General features: G+C 35.3%; 1 protein-coding gene across 5 annotated transcripts in view; it reads left to right on the top strand.

Moving 5' to 3' along the window:
- Window positions 1-16,535, top strand: part of CEP89 (centrosomal protein 89) — a 161,866-nt gene that overhangs the window by 29,616 nt on the left and 115,715 nt on the right. For 4 of the 5 annotated variants that reach the window (XM_069082621.1, XM_069082620.1, XM_069082619.1 and 1 more), the window contains one exon: window positions 1,259-1,313. The exons of the other annotated variant lie outside the window; for it this stretch is intronic. In XM_069082621.1, the coding sequence (XP_068938722.1) occupies window positions 1,259-1,313 (55 nt within the window). The remainder of the gene's footprint in view (window positions 1-1,258; window positions 1,314-16,535) is intronic. 5 annotated transcript variants of the gene reach the window in all.

Raw genomic sequence — 16,535 nt, 5'->3', positions numbered from 1 at the left:
ATATAACTCTAATGATAATTGTAATTTCCAAATCTGGAGATGTTTCTATCATTTATTCAGCAATACTTACCATATGTTACTGTTGTTTTTAAATGAGTTTATTTCAGGGTGGCTAGGTGGCACAGTGAATAGAGCACTGGCCCTGGAGTCAAGAGGACTCTAGTTCAAATGTGGCCTTAGACACTTAACACAAAAACTAGCCATGTTACCTTGGGCAAGTCATTTAACCCTTAAATAAACTCACTTAAGAAATTAGTTTATTTCTCAGAAAACCTTTGTAGGAAAAACTTTTAGTAAAAACTAGGAGCATAATACCATCCCAAAGAACATTATTAATGAAAAAGATTATTAAAATTCCAAAGTTCCTTCTTGTTAATCCTATTTTAAGTGCAGTGAGATAAGAATTTCTCTTATTACATTCTATTCCAAGCATTTTGAAAAAAATATTTCACACCATTTTTGGAATGGCTGCTTCTTCCTTTAATATTTCCAGAGTGACAGTTTCATTGGTATGACTGATGAAGATTGCAACTTCTTACACCTTGCTAAAGGTGAATTATTTTGAACAGAAAATTGCCTGGTGACCAGCCTTTTGGTAATGGACTTCTTGCACTTAGTTTTATTGATCTTCATATAGCAGTCTTTTGCTAGTTTATGCTCATAGCCCTTCTGGTTGTGTAGTACTTTCCAAAACTTGTACCCACAGTCTCTGAGACCCTAGGGTCACCTCCAGGTCATGTAGAGACTTCTGATTAAGACTTTAGTGGCTGAATTTTTGAGCATTCACATGAAATATTGTACTTCTGTAAAGATGACATTTTCATCTCTGTTTTATAGTTTGCAGCAAATGATAAAATATTTAGCTTAGGAATGTGACCTCTGGAGCCTTAGAGTTTTTATCTTGAAGAACCACTCATGGCATTTTGGTCTGAGTACACAGCTACTTGACTGACTTAGAGAGTTGAGAAGAAAACAGAAAATTTAACTTTTCCTCCCTTTTTACTAACAGGAAAATCCTTTTATATGGTCAAGGATTCTTTTATCAGAAATATGGCATATTAAAGTTGTCAAAGCTAAAATTAACTTTTAACAGTAGAGTGAGAAAAGTTGGGTCCTAAAATGTGTGGTAAATAATGAACTTTATATTTTGATAATTATGCTTCTTTATCTTTTATGGAATCAATTAGGATATGTGTGTGTGTGTGTGTGTGTATATGTATGTATGTATGTATGTAATTTTTTATTCTTTCCCACCCAGGATGAAAAAAAATCTGCTGAAAATGTGATTTTTGAAAAGCCTCCACCATCTCCAGGTAGTTGCCATTTGAGTATTTATATGATTGCAGATCTTATACTTAAAAATCTATGAGTAATCTCAATTACCCCAAAGTAAGATTTTTTTTTTTATCATTTTATGTTTCTGTGGCCAGAACTTCCTACAAATGGAAAGTGGTGGTAAGGGTTGGCATGACTCCTATCATAATCAAGAATGATAGTGTTTACATGTAGGGTGTGCTTAAATTCCAGGTGTCCAGGGTGAATGTCTAGAGCCACTTTGTGGGGAGTTACTTTCTTCTTTTTTTTTTTTTTTTTGAGGGGGAAGACAAGGCAGTTGGGGTTTGCCCAAGTTCACACATCTGCTAAATGCTGTGTCTGAAGCCGTATTTAAACTCAGGTCCTCCTGACTCCAGGGTTGGTGCTCTATTCACTGTGCCACCTAGCTGTTCCAAGGGGAGTTACTTTCTATAAATCAGATTGGGGTTTTTTAGTCCCTGTGTCAGATTTTTGTGTCATATCATAAATTTGAAAATATTATATGCTTATTAACATCTTTAAAAATAATTCCAGAGGTTATGTGCATTTCTTTAAGTGAAAAGATATTCATTTAGGTGATGTGACTAATATTTCATGGTGTGGTGGCTCCTATTTGTAGTTGATACTTTGCCAATTGCCTTATGACCTATAATTCTGCATAGTCTCCTAAATAATATTTAAAATTACTCAAAAGAGTTTGGCCTAACTAGCTATACAGGAAAAGCCAAGTGAATGAAGAATGCTTATTATCTTGACCATTATATGCATGTAGTTGGGTAGAGAGTGCACAAAGTTTGTTAGTATCTTGGACAGGCCCTTCAGATGAAAATGGACTGAGCCTAGAATTGAATAGGCTATATTGTTTTTGGGAAATTACTTATCACTTTAAATGACCCTAGGTTTCTCCTTGAAACAAAATTTTATCTTTTTTTATACACAAATATTCTTCCAGTAATGCTATATGGAAGACTTTGAGTAATGAGATACTGCATTATCTGTAGCAGCAAGCACGCCAGCATCCCCAGGGTGTCTGCCAACACAGGTTCTTAGATCTGTTTTGCTAAAGGGAAGCAATTCAAAATGGGTTAACAAGCTTACTTTAATCAATCAAACATATATCATTTACCTAGTTCAGGGGGAAAAGGTCAGCACCCTAAACTTCAGAATATACAGAGGTTACAAGCACAAGTTACAAGAACATTTCAGCAGACAGGCTTCCAAACTCTCCAACCATTACATCCATCCATACCAAATCACAGTTACCAGAGAGGGAAGTATCAACATCTGGGTTTTCAAAGCCAGGGTGCTCTCAACAACGGCTGCCCAGAGTTTCATCTGGTCAAATCATACAACACTTCTCAAAGTGAGTCCCAAGGCAAAGCTTCCCATCAGGGCTTATATAGTCTTCTCCTGGCTTAGCAAATGTAATAACCTTCTTGACCCACTGCCCACACAAAGTATTTCCTGAAAGACAAGTCTCCCACCACAGGTTCCAGGTGTACTTAAGCTTAGGGGCAGGGAAGATCTTAAAAATTTACATTCCCATTACATTATCCAAAGAATCAAATGTTCAAATCACCTAAAGGTTGATAAAAAGATGGTGGAGATAAATAGCAGTATATTATGAATGATAAACTGCATACTCAAAGCAACATAAAAGTTATTATCAGATTGCTTTAGGACTGGAAAAGGATGCTGGCCAATTATGTAGGAGGAGCATGAATTAACATTAACAGATGGATAACCAATGTGTTGCATTGGAACCTATAAAATGTTGAGATCTGGGGAAAGGCCCTAGCACTTTAGGTGGGCCACTGTAGAGCATTTATGGGAGAACATGGCCAAAAGTCACAATGGATAAAGACATGGGTGGGTTGTTAGCTATACTCTTGGGAAAAGAGAACCCAAATTAATGAGACCATAGATGCACTGAAGTAATTATTAGTATTTGAGAACAAAATTATAGGCTTCTCAGTTTTGAAAATATTGCTTCCTGGCAGGTAGGTGGCACAGTGAATAGAACAGCAGCCCTAGAGTCAGGAGGACCTGAGTTCAAATCTGGTGTCGGACACTTAATTAACACTTACTAGCCATGTGACCTTGGGCAAGTCACTTAACACCAATGGCTCTGCCTTCCCCCCACCAAAAAGCAAAAAAAAAAGATGAGGATTGAAGAAGCAGAACTAGCAGGAAGCAGTTCAGTAAGCTCTTCCATCAGACTTCCTCTAAACAGATGCACCAGATTTAATCCTAGTGGGTAAATTTAAGAAAAACAAAATCACAGTAAATATCTTTTCCAACCCAGGTTGATACAGGCATAGAGACACACAGTTCTGTGGACATTGGGGACAGGGTCTGCTCAGGTTAGGGTAGAAGAAGCAGAGCAATCCAGTTCAAGGAACCACCTCTGCACCATGGTTAGAGGAGATCTCAGACCATACTGGTGCATTGAAATTGTGAGCATGTGCTAACTGGCAGCATTGTTGCCAACTACTCAGTTCTGGGTCATAGATCCAGGGCAAAGGGAAGAGAGTTGTCATGTGGTTGTGACATTCTGAAATAGGGAGTTGTATGGGGGTCAAAGCTGTGCGAGTTCCAAAACCAGCAACAGTGATGTGGCTTACTGCCCAAGAGTAGTGTGGGCTCGCAGTTCTAGCTTCTAGCCCCATGTGAATCCTACAAAAGAATAAACAGGTTAAGAATTGTAGACCAAAGTGAAGCTTACATTTATATTGCTATGAGCCAGTAGAGCTTTTCATTCAGCAGATAGTCACTAAGTCTGGTAGTAATCTACTGTGATTTAGTCTCATATTTGAAACTCATAGTGGGGGCACTAATTAGACTTTGCTTTGAATAGATCACTTTGGGAGAAGTAAAAGCTTGGAAGTACCCAGCCTGAGCTGTCCTTGAGAATATGGTGTAATGTAACACTTAATACACCAAGAAAGCAGCAGTAGAACCAGCCCAGACCTTGAGCCTCCAGAAATGCCTAGAGCCTAGCCCTAATATTAATTCTGAAGTCAGAAAGTAGAGTAGAAGAATGAGCAAACAAAAGAAGACTCTCACCAAGACTTTTATAAACTTAGAAGGGAATGACTCTGAAAATCTGTAAGCAAAGCCTTAAAGAAAAATGTGGGTTAGGCACAAATTCAACTAGAATTCCTGAAAAAGAAGAAATAAGAGTTAAAAAAAATTTTTTATGGATGAAATTAGAGCACTTGAAGAAAAAATGTGTGGGGGAAATGAGAGCTATAGATAAAGAATTGGAAATTAATAGCTTGGTATAATAGGTACAAAAATCTAGTCTAAGCATCAAATTCCCTAAAAATCAGTATAAAGCAAATAGAAGTCAATGATTTCATAATAAGACATATTTAAACAAAGTCAAGAGGCTAAAAAAAAATAAAGAAGAGGCAAGCTATTTCAGAGCAAAAACAACTGAGACAGGAAACAAATTTAGGAGAAAAAATTTAAAAATCATTGTACTGTCTGAAAGCCATGTCCAAAAAAAAAGTGTCTAGTCATCAAATTGTAAGAACTCTTAGAAGAAAACTGCCCAGAGCTCTTAGAACCAGAGAAAAAACTGGAAATAAAAAGAATCTACCACTAACATCTTGAGAAAAAAACCACAAAATGAAAACTCCCAGGAATATTATGGCCAAAATCCAGAACTTTCAGGTCAAAGAAAAGATATTGCAAATAGCCAGAAAAAAAAGAATTCAAATACCAATGGACCACAACCAGAATCATACACTGTTTAGTAGCTATTACTATGAAATAGTGGAGAGCTCAGAATACAGTATTACAGAAGTCTAAGGATATAGATTTACAATCAAGAATAACTTACCCACAAAACGGAGTATGATCCTACAGGGGAAAATGGATCTTTAATGAATTAGAGAACTTTTAAGCATTCCTGACAGAAAGATCAGAGCTGCATAGAAACTTTAAAGTTTAATCATAGGAGTTATAAGAAACATGAAAAGGTGGGGTGGCTAGGTGGTACAGTGAGTAAAGCCCCAGCCCCAGAGTCGGGAGGACCCGAATTTGGTTCCGGCCTCAGACACTTAACACACACAAAAAAACTAGCAGTGTAACCTTGGGCAAGTTACTTAACCCCAGTTGCCCTCCAAAAGGCAAAAAACAAAGCAAAACAAAAAAAAAACATGAAAAGGTAAATATGAAGGAACAATAAGAACTAAACAAGGATAAACTGCTTACATTCAAATCTACGGAGGTGATACAAATGTCCCCTTTGATTCTGGTTGTCATCAGGGGTCATAGAGTCTAATTAGACAAGACTTGGGGTGGTTCTGTTATGCTTTGATGATCTTAAGAGAAAAATGGAAAGAGGGAAAAATGAATACCCTAGGTGGGGCGGGGAAAGGAAGGTTAGGAACTATCTTACATAATAAGGTACACAAGTAGACATCCATATGAACAAGGAGGAGGGAATTGATGAACCAGCTGACCCAATTTGACTATCATCTGAACTGGTGAAAGGGAGGAAACACAGTTGGGTACAGAAATATATTTCACTCAGTAGGCACTTGGGAGGAAAATGTGAGGGGGAAGAAATTAGGCACATAGCTTAAAGCAGGCCTGCCCAAGCTTTAGCCCATGGAATGCTTATGGCCCACCAAAGGATTTCAGGTGCCCCATGAAAAATGTAGAGGAAAACATGTTTTCCTCTGGACCACAGGTTGTATAGGCCTAGTTTAAAGTAGAGTTTAATACTAAGCAAAACAAGCTTATAACTAAGTTATTCTTCCTTAGAGGATAATAAAATTAGTTCCTTATGAGGTGTCAAAGAATGGGAATTTGAGGGGATTTCCATTAATTTTGGATGGGCTAAACAAGCTTTGGCATATATAAATGTTATGGAATACCATTGTGCTATAAGAAGTGATGAAAGGGAGAGAGAAACCTGAGAAAGCTTGTATGAACTGATGCAGATTGAAGTGAATAGAATCAGGGGAACAATTTATATATAGCAATATGGTATGGACAACTTGAAAATTAAAAATTCTGAACATCATGATAGCTAACAATAATTCCAGAGGACCAGTTATTAAACATGCTACCTGCTTTCTGGTAATGAGGTGTGGGACTCAACTTTTAGAATGAGACATATATGTATTTTTAGACATGGACAGTGCAGATATTTTAGCTTGAGTAAACATGTTTGTAACAGGGGTAGGGAGGGAAAGAAGGTGAATTTTTACTGATTGGAAAAATAATTAAAAGAATGATGAATGAGAAAAAAAACTGTTAGCAATTAAGTGACCATTGGCAATTATGGGAAGAGAAGTTTCACTTGAGTGATGTTTTAAAAGCAGTTAGTGAGAGGAGAGGTTGTGGCAGCATATGGTACAGACAGCATTTTTTAGGAATTTGAAAGGGAGAAGAGATAGTTGATTACTTGCAGTGATTTAAAATTAAGAATAATCACATTCTGGAATTTCACACATACAATGAATACATGGTTGTCGATTTAAAATCCCATAAAATTCAAACTAGCAAATTTCTGAACTAACATATTCAGTCTGCTTATTAACCCCCAAGGAAAAATGAAATCTTTGAATCGAAGGTCTACTGTAGTTACTACATTGGTTCAAAAATATAACCATTACATTTTATTAACACTGGAGCCGGTGCTCTTACTCGCTGAGCCCCCTGGCCGCCCCTAATCTATCCATTTTAGAACAAAATATATTCCTTTAAATATTTAACAGTTTTCAAACATTTTTGACCACATTCTTTTAGTAGCGCAATTCACAATCTAACAGCATCCATATTAAAGAAAAGTTACTTTTCTTTTTTTTTGCTACATCTTATTTTATTTTTAAAAATTTATTTATTTTTAGTTTTCAAAATTCACTTCCAAAAGATTTTGAGTTTTAAATTTTCTTTTTCTTCTTTCTTTTCTCTCTCCTCAAGATGGCACACAGTCTGATATAGGTTCTATATTCACATTAAACACATTCACATTAGTTATGTTGTAAAGAAGAATTAGGACTAGTGGGAGGAACCAGAAGAAAGAGGAAACAAAACAGAACAAAATAAAGAGCAAGCAAATATTATGCTTCCATAAGCATTCAGACTCCATAGTTCTTTCTCTGTATGTGGGTAGCATTTTCTATCATGAGTCTTTTGGACTTGTCTTTGATCCTTGCATTGCTGAGAAGAGCTAAATCTGTCATAGTTAATCATTGCACAGTGTGGTTGTTACTCTGTGCAATGTTCTCCAGGTTCTGCTTCCCTCACTCAGCATCAATCAGTTCATATAAATAAGTCTTTCCAGGTTTTTCTGAAGTTCACCTGCTCATCATTTCTTATAGCACCATAGTATTCCCTTACATTTATGTACCACAACTTGTTCAGCCATTCCCCAACTGATGGATATCCCCTCAATTTCCAATATTTTGCCGCCATAAAAAGGACTGTTATAAATATTTTCATACATGTGAGTCCTTTTTCCATTTTTATGATCTCTTTGGGATACAGACCTAGAAGTGATATTGCTGCATCAAAGCATATATGTGCACAGTTTTATAGCCCTTTGGGCATAGTTCCAAATTGCTCTCCAGAATGGTCGGATCAGTTCACAACTCTACCAACAATGCATTAGTGTTCCAATTTTCCCACACTTTCTCCAATATTTATTATTTTCCTGTTTTGTCATGTTAGCCAATCTGATAGGTATGATGTGGTACCTCAGAGTTGTTTTGATTTGCATTTTCTCTTATGAATAGTAATTTAGGGCATTTTTTCATGTGACTGTAGGTAGCTTAAATTTCTTCCTCTGAAAACTGCCTGTTGATATCCTTTGACCATTCATCATTTGGGGAATGACTTATATTCTTATAAATTTGACTCAGTTCTTTATATATTTTAGAAATGAGACCTTTATCAGAGATACTGGCTTTAAAAATTGTTTCCCAGCTTTCTGCTTCTTTTCTAATCTTGGTTGTATTTGGCCTAATTTGTGCAAAACCTTTTCAATTTAATGTAATCAAAATCATCCATTTTGCATTTCATGATGTTCTCTATCTTGTTTGGTCATAAATTCTTCTTTTCTCCATAAATCTGACAGGTAAAGTTATTTCGTGCCTTTCCTAGTTTGCTTATAGCCTTAATATCTAAATCATGGACCCATTTTGACTTTATCTTGGTATATGGTATGAGATGTTTGTCTTTGCCTAGTTTCTGTCTTACTGTTTTCCAGTTTTCCCAACAGTTTTTGTTAAATAGTGAGTTTTTATTCCAGAAGCTAGAGTCTTTGGATTTATCAAACATTAGTTTACTATAGTGTCTTGTGTACCTAACCTATTCCACTTATCCATCAGTCTATTTCTTAGCCAGTACCAAGTAGTTTTGATGATTGCTGCTTTATATACAATTTAAGATCTGGTATAGCTAGGCCACCTCCCCTTACATTTCTTTTCATTAATTCTCTTGATATTCTGGGCCTTTTATTCTTCCAGATGAATTTTATTATTTTTTCTAACTCTGAAAAAAAATTTTTTGGTAGTTTGGTATGTCACTGAATATGTAAATTAATTTAGGTAGAATTGTCATTTTTATTATATTATCCAGGCCTACCCATGAGCAACTGATATTTTTCCAAGTATTTAGATGTTTTCATTTGTGTGAAAAATGTTTTGTAATCGTGTTCATATAGTTCCTGAGTTTGGTCTGGCAGGTATGGCTCCCAAATATTTTATAATATCTACGGTAACTTTAAGTGGAATTTCTCTTTGTATGCTTTATTGTTGGACTTTGTTAATAATATATAGAAATGCTAGTGATTTATGTGGATGTATTTTATATCCTGAAACTTGCTAATTTTTTTATTATTTCAAGTAGTTTTTTCCTTGATTTTCTAAAGTATACCATTATACTGCAAAGAGTGACAGCTTTGTTTCTTCTTTACCTATTCTAATTCCTTCATTTTATTTTTCTTCTCTCATTGCTAAAACTAACATTTTTAGTACAATATTGAACAATAGTGGTGATAAGGAAAATCTTTGTTTTAACCCCGATCTTATTGGAAATGGAGAAGTTACTTGTCTAACAGCATTTCTGATACAGTGGTTTCCCAAAGTTCACAATATAAGAAAAAACTTTTTTAGAAAAACAATAACATATACAATATCATATATTTAAAGCGTGAAACAACATGAAACAAAATTTATCACCAGTCAGATGACATCAATTCAGTCAAATGCATTTCCAAATTTTGTTACATAGAGAATCATTCATTCTTTTTCTTTTGGCATTCTATACCAATTGCCTTCAAGACCAATATAAAGTACTTACACTTACTAATATTTATATAATAATGCTTACTATGTGCCAGGTACTGTTTTAAGCACTTTACAGTTATTGTGTCATTTGATCTTCACAACAGCCCTGGGATGTGGGTGCTGCTATTATCCCCTTTACAAATTAGGAAACTGTGTAAACAGAAATGAAATATCTTGCTTAAGGTCATACAGCTAATTCATTTCTGAGACTACATTTGAACTCAGGTTTTCCTAATCCATGTATTTTCCCAGCATATTGCCTTAACACCAGATAGCAAATGTATTTTGTGTTAAGTTCAGATTTACCACAATTCTCCTAAAATGAAAATTTTAAATGAGACCACATTTTGATTTAGTTTCAGGATATACTTCAACCAAATTAAATCAGGATTTATAAATCACCAAGGACAATATTCATAATCTCAGTTTTTCAAGGGCCATTAGCTGGCCAGCACCTCAAATTTCAAAGCCCATCGTTTGCAATTAGTTCATGTTCAAAAAAATTTGTGGTGGTACTCTCACGTCCCCATAACTTTTTTGGGGGGGTGGGGTTCCTTTAAAATTGCTCTTTGAGCCATATCATTTCCTTTGTGTTCTTAACCTAACCCCAACCAGATACTTTAAGAAGGAGGATAAAATACACACCTTACATTTTCTTGAGGTGCCTACTTTGCTTTTCAGTTTTAACTCCAGGAAGCCCAATGGGGAAGGATAGGGAAGGGCTTCACATGGCAGGCTTACAAGATTCTAAGAATTGTGATACACCCTAAGAATGGTCCTTCAGGGACAGAATACTCTTTGTCTGAAATTGCTAATAGGCATTTGTATAAAAGGTTCTCAAATCCTTTTTATCTCATTGGAATCAAACCTTTATCAAATATCTTTCCAAAACACCAGATCCTTTACTTTCAAGCTTTCCATTCACAATATTAGTGCAAACAGACTCAAATTTTCTTTAGCTTTCCACCTCTTCTCTATTCATCTCTACTTGCTTAAATTTTTTCTTCCTTTCATTTTATATCCCTATAGTGAACTTTGATTAACACCTACCAACTTGAAAACTAACCTTTCATTTTATACTCTGATACCCCTTTTTTTCTACCCTATTTTCCTAAGTTTACCTCATCTTATTTCTCAATCATATTCTAGTCAAACCTCCACAAATCCACTAAAATGTTACAAAAATCTTTAAACCATAATTTGGAAATTTACACTAAACATATTACATTTTATTTATTAATTTTAGTTTCTGATTTATAATGCCATAAATTTCTTTTTTTTTTTTTAATCTCTTTGGTTCATAAAATTAGTAGTTCTATTGCTGGGTCAACTTAATAGCTTTGGGGCATAGTTCCAAATTTCTCTTTAGAGTGGTTAGACTACTGTATAGTTCTACCAGTAGTGCATAAAGGTATGTGTTTTCCCACATTGAGTCCAGCATTTGTCATTTTCTTTTTTCTGTCATTCTAGGAAATTTAATGGTGGTGCTGCATAGTTGTTTTAATTGGAATTTCTCTTATTAATTATACTTTAGAACAGTGGTGTATGACTTAAATAGAAACAGATCCCTCCTGCTACATATTGACTTGGAAAACATCAAATTAATATTACCTATGTTGTACTGTATTTTTATTTATTTTGTTAAACATTTCTCAATTATATTTTTATCTGGTTAACAGAGTTTTTTGGCTATAAGTTTTGAGTTTCACATCTCTGCTTTAGAGCATTTTTTCATATGGCAATTGATAGCTCGAATTTTTTCTCAAAATTACCTTTTGATAATCTTTGACCAAATACCATTTGGGAAATGGTTCTTATAAATTTGCCTCAATTCTGTATGTATTTGAGAAAAGAAACCTTTATCAGAGAAAATGACTGTAAAGAATTTTTCCTAGTTTCTTGCTTTTTTCTAATTTTAGTGATGTTGATATTGTTTGTGCAAACAGTTTAATGTTATATAATTGAAATTATCCACTTTTCCTCCTATGAATTTCTCTACCTCTTCTTTTGTCATGAATGTTTCCTCTTTCCTCTCAGATCTCTCAGGCAATTTTTTCCATGTTTAACTAATTTGCTTATGACTTTTTTTGTCTTAAATTATGTACCCATTTCGAGCTTGTCTTGGTATACTGTATGAAATATTGTGTAGGGTTAACACTAAGTGGATTCTTGTGCCAGCTCTAGAATGATGCTCACTATCATGAAAGTGTGACTTGATAATCGTAGGCCAGGCGAGATTCATCAATGCAATCTATTTATTGATACCATAAGCAAGGTTTTTATAGAGTAATAGAACAAAGAAGGTAATTATAGGTCACTAAGTTTTGTAATTCTGCTTTGTTCAGTTTCAAGATGCCAGACAGTAATGTCAAGTACACCTTGACAGTTATCAATGTCCTTCCAATACCCAAAGAATAGTATCTAAAAATGTAAATAATCATGAAAGGCAGCAAACATCTTCTGGCTAGAATCCCAGAACCAGGGCAGAGCCCTCTATCTCAGGATCAGGCAGGCTCTGATTTACAACCACTTCTCATGGGAAAACCAGGACTAGACAGTTTGGACTGGTTGCATCACTGGAAAACCTGGAGCTAACTTATCTAGGACCAGCCTGATTCCTGCATCAGATGTTTTGGCTCCCTTTAATGTTGCTCTATAATTATTTGCTGCCAGACTTTTCTAAGTTTTCCCAGTGGTTTTTCTTGAATAGTGAGTTTGTACCCCAATAATTATGATATTTAGGGTTATCAAACACTAGGTTACTATGCTCTTTTGCTTTTGTATATTGTGTACCTAATCCCTTCTACTGATTGGCCTCTTTTTCACCCAGTATCAAGGTGTTTTGATTATTATGACTTTCTAATATAGTTTCAGATCTAGTACTTCCAGGACACATTCCTTCCCTTTTTTTTTCCCCTTGATATTCTTTACATTTTCTTCCTCTAGATGAATTTTGTTGTTTTTTCTTGCTTTGTAAAATAATCCCTTTGTAATAGGATTTGTATGGCACTGAATAAGTTAAATTAATTTAGGTAGTATTGTCATTTTTAGTGTATTGAGTAAGCCTAACCACCAGCAATTAAAATTTCTCAACTTATTTAGGATTTATGGGAAGAGTGCTTTGTAATTGTGTTCGAATAGTTCCTCTATGTGTCTTGAAAGATAGACTGAAGTATTTTATACTGTCTGTATTTATTTTAAGGGTAACTATGTGGTGCAGTGAATAGAGTGCTGGACCTGCAGTCAGGAAGACAATTCCTCTTCCTCAGTTCAAATCAGACCTCAGACACTTAACTGGTTATGGAGTTTTCTTTTTGGGATCTTTTTCAGGAGGTGATCATTGGATTCTTTCAATCTCTATTTTGCCTTCTGGTTCTAAAACATCAGGGCAATTTTCTTTGAGAATTTCTTGAAGGATGATTTCTGCGTTCTTTTTTTGATCATGGCTTTCACGTAGTCCAATAATTTTTCAATGATCTCTCCTGGATCTATTTTCCAGGTCATTGTTTTCCCAGTGAGATATTTCACATTGCCTTCTTTTTTTTTTCATTTGTTTGGAAATGTTTAATAGTATCTTGATTTCTCATGAAGTCACTAGCTTCCATTTGCTCCACTCTAATTCTGAAGGAATAATTCTCTTCAGTGAGCTTTTGAGATTCTTTTTTCATCTGGCAAATTAGGCTTTTTAAGGCATTCTTCTCCTCATTGCCTTTTTGAGCCTCTTTTGCCATTTGAGTTAGTCTATTTTTTAAGGTATTATTTTCTTCAGGCAGGTTGTTGACTCTCATTTCATAATTTTCTTGTATCATTTTCATTTCTTTTCCCAATTTTTCCTCCACTTCTCTTACTTGATTTTCAGAATCCTTCTTAAGGTCCTCTGTGGCCTGTAACCAGCTTGTATTTTTCTTGGAAGCTTTTGGTGCAGGTGTTCTGACTTCACTGTCTTCCTCCTGCTCCATGCTTTGATCCTTTTTGTCCCCAAAATAGGAGTGTAAAGTTGTGTTGCTCTGTTTACTTTGCTTCCTTTGCTTGCTCATGTTGTCTCTCAATTACTTGACTTTTGGGGTTTTTGCCACAGTAGGACTCTGCCACTAGACAGGGGAGCTTTGTCCCAAATGCTGGGGTTTTCTCAGCTGCTGGACCTATTAGTTGGGTGCCCTTTCTGAAGCCTCCACACGCTCTGGCAAGCTAGTCGCACAACTCAGGACCTCCACCCTAGACTGCAATCCATATCCAAGCATGTTAAAGCAAGAGTGATTACCTCTTAGACTTTTTGCTTGGTCCCCCTACAAATTGCAGACCAGAAGCTAAAGCCACCACATGGCAGCTCCTCAGCGGCTTCTCACCCTGGGGGTCAGAGGCCAACCGAACTCCCAACTACTGGAAACCAAAGTCCACACTGCACTGACCTCTCACTGTGTCCCTAGCATCTATGTGTTGATAATTCTGGAAAATGCCACAGGTGCTTGTGATCTGAAGTCCCTCCAGCCAGCAGCTTGTCAGGCCTGCCCTGGGGCTAAAACCTCCGGCTTGCGCAGGGCCTAGTTGGCTCCCGAGCGCTGCGCTGGTCACTTGCTGCTGGCCCTTGGGCTGTCCTCAGTAGGATGTTGGCTTCTCTGTTATTTTATGGGTTCTGTAGCTCCAGAGTTTCTTCAGTCACCTTTTTCATGAATTGGACGAGGTGACAGCCAGAGCCACACAGACGTCCTGTTTCTACTCCTCTGGTACTACTTCTTTTAAGGAGAATTCCATTTATTCTGTTTTTTTATTGTTTTTAAAAATAGGAGTAGGTGAAATGTTTTTTAAAAGCCTTTTCTGCATCTTTTGATGATTTTTTGTTATTTATGCTATTAATATGGTCAATTATGCTGATAATTTTCCTGATATTAAACCAGCCTGATTAATATTCATGGTATATAAGGGCGTTTATGTGGCAAGTCAATAGAGCACCGGCCCTGGAGTCAGGAGGACCTGTGTTCAAATCCGGCCTCAGACACTTAATTAACATTTACTAGCCAAGCTACCTTGCACAAGTCACTTAACCCCAATTCTCCTGCCCTTCCCCCTCCAAAAAAAGGCAAAAAAAAGTCACAGTATAAATCCATCATATTCATAGTGTATTATGACCTCTTTGATCTATAGATGTAATCTCCTTGTTAATATTTTATTTAAATGTTTGCATTACCATTCATTAGGGAAATTAGTTTATAGTTTTCTTTCTTTTTATCAAATCTCCATGGTTTAGATATCAAGACCATATTTGTGACACAGAAAGAATTAGGGTAGGAGTTATTCTTTACCTATTTGTTTTTCAAACACTTTATGTAGTATTAGAAATTTTTTTTAAATATTTGGTAGAAATTGCTTGTAAAATCCATTTGGTCCTAGGGTTTTTTCTTTGAGATTACATTCGTGGCTTGTTCAATTTTTTTTTCTAAGATTGGGTTATTTATGTTTTCTATTTCTCATTCTTTCAATCTAGGCAATTAATGTTTTTTGTATATTCACTTATACATGGGCAGTTTATTGTCATATAGTATGGCAAAATATTTTCTAATAATTGCTTTTATTTCATTGCATTTAATATTTTTGTTTTTCTGGATTTTTTTGTGAGGTATTCAGTTCTATACATAAAATTTATGTAAAGTTGCCATACTTGGCTGAGAAATAGAGACATATTCCTTTCTATCCCCATTTGGTATTCTCCAAAGGTTTCTCAAATCTAAAATTCTATTAACATCCTTAATTTATTTCCTTTTTATTTAATACTTAAATTTATGGGGTTCTGAGAGCTGCAAATTGAGGTCCCTCACAAGTATAATTTTGTTCTCTCTTCCCATAACTCATCTAACTTTTTCTTTTAGAATTTGGATGCTGTATTTAGTGCATATATATTAAGTATTGCTATTAATTCCTTGTCTATAGTACCTTTTATTAAAATGTAGTTTAACTGTTAACCTATTTTCAATTAGCTCTATTTTGGTTTTTGCTTTGAGTAGTTATACCTGCCTACTTTTATGTCAGTTAAATGATAATAGATTCTGCTTCAGTCCCTTGTTTTAACTCTATATTTATCTTTTTGTTTTAAGTTTGTTTCTTGTAAACAACATGTTGTTTTATTCAGGTTTGTATTTTATTAGTAAATTTATCCTACTTACATTCGCAGTTATGAATGCTGTGTATTTCCTTCCATCTTATTCTTCCTTTTTTCACCCATCTTTTAAAAAATAATTATACTTTAACATTCGCTTTTAAAAATTATGAATTCAGTTCTTTCCTTTTCTCCAGCCCCTTCCCTACCCATTGGAAAGGGCAAGCAATATGAAATCATTCATACATGTGAAGTCATGTAAAGCAGTTCCACATTAGCCATGTTGAAAAAAAGGAAGAAAAATAAAGTCAGAAAAAATTATGCTTCAATCTTCACTCAGAATTTGTCAGTTCTCTCTCTGGATGCAGATAGCATTTTCTTCATGAGATCTTTGGAATTGTCTTGGACTACTGTATTGATTAGAGTAGCTAAATCTTTCATAGTTGATCATTTTTACAATGTTGTTATTGCTGTATACAGTGTTCTCTCCTGGTTGTCTCATTTCACTTTGCATCAGTTCATGTAAGTCTTTCCATCACAATCTTTGTTTTTTTTATTTGGAACATTCACATTTTATTTTTTCAAATTTATTTTTCGTTTTCAACATTCATGTCCACAAGATTTTGAGTTACAATTCTCCTCGTCTTTCCCCTACCCCTACCCCAAGATAGAGAGCCTACTGAGTACCCCTTCCCCCAATCTGCTCTCTCTTATATCCTCCCCCATTCCCCCTTTAACTTTCTAGTAGGGCAAGATGGATTTCTGTGTCCCAGTGCCTGTATACCTTATTTCCCAGTTGCATGTAAAAAACAATTTGTTTT

The sequence above is a fragment of the Petaurus breviceps genome, unplaced genomic scaffold, assembly GCF_028583685.1.
Source record: "Petaurus breviceps papuanus isolate PSGF00001 unplaced genomic scaffold, PetGlider_PUasm1.0 171, whole genome shotgun sequence".
Classification (NCBI taxonomy): domain Eukaryota; kingdom Metazoa; phylum Chordata; class Mammalia; order Diprotodontia; family Petauridae; genus Petaurus; species Petaurus breviceps.
This window is presented reverse-complemented; position numbering and strand designations above follow the sequence as displayed.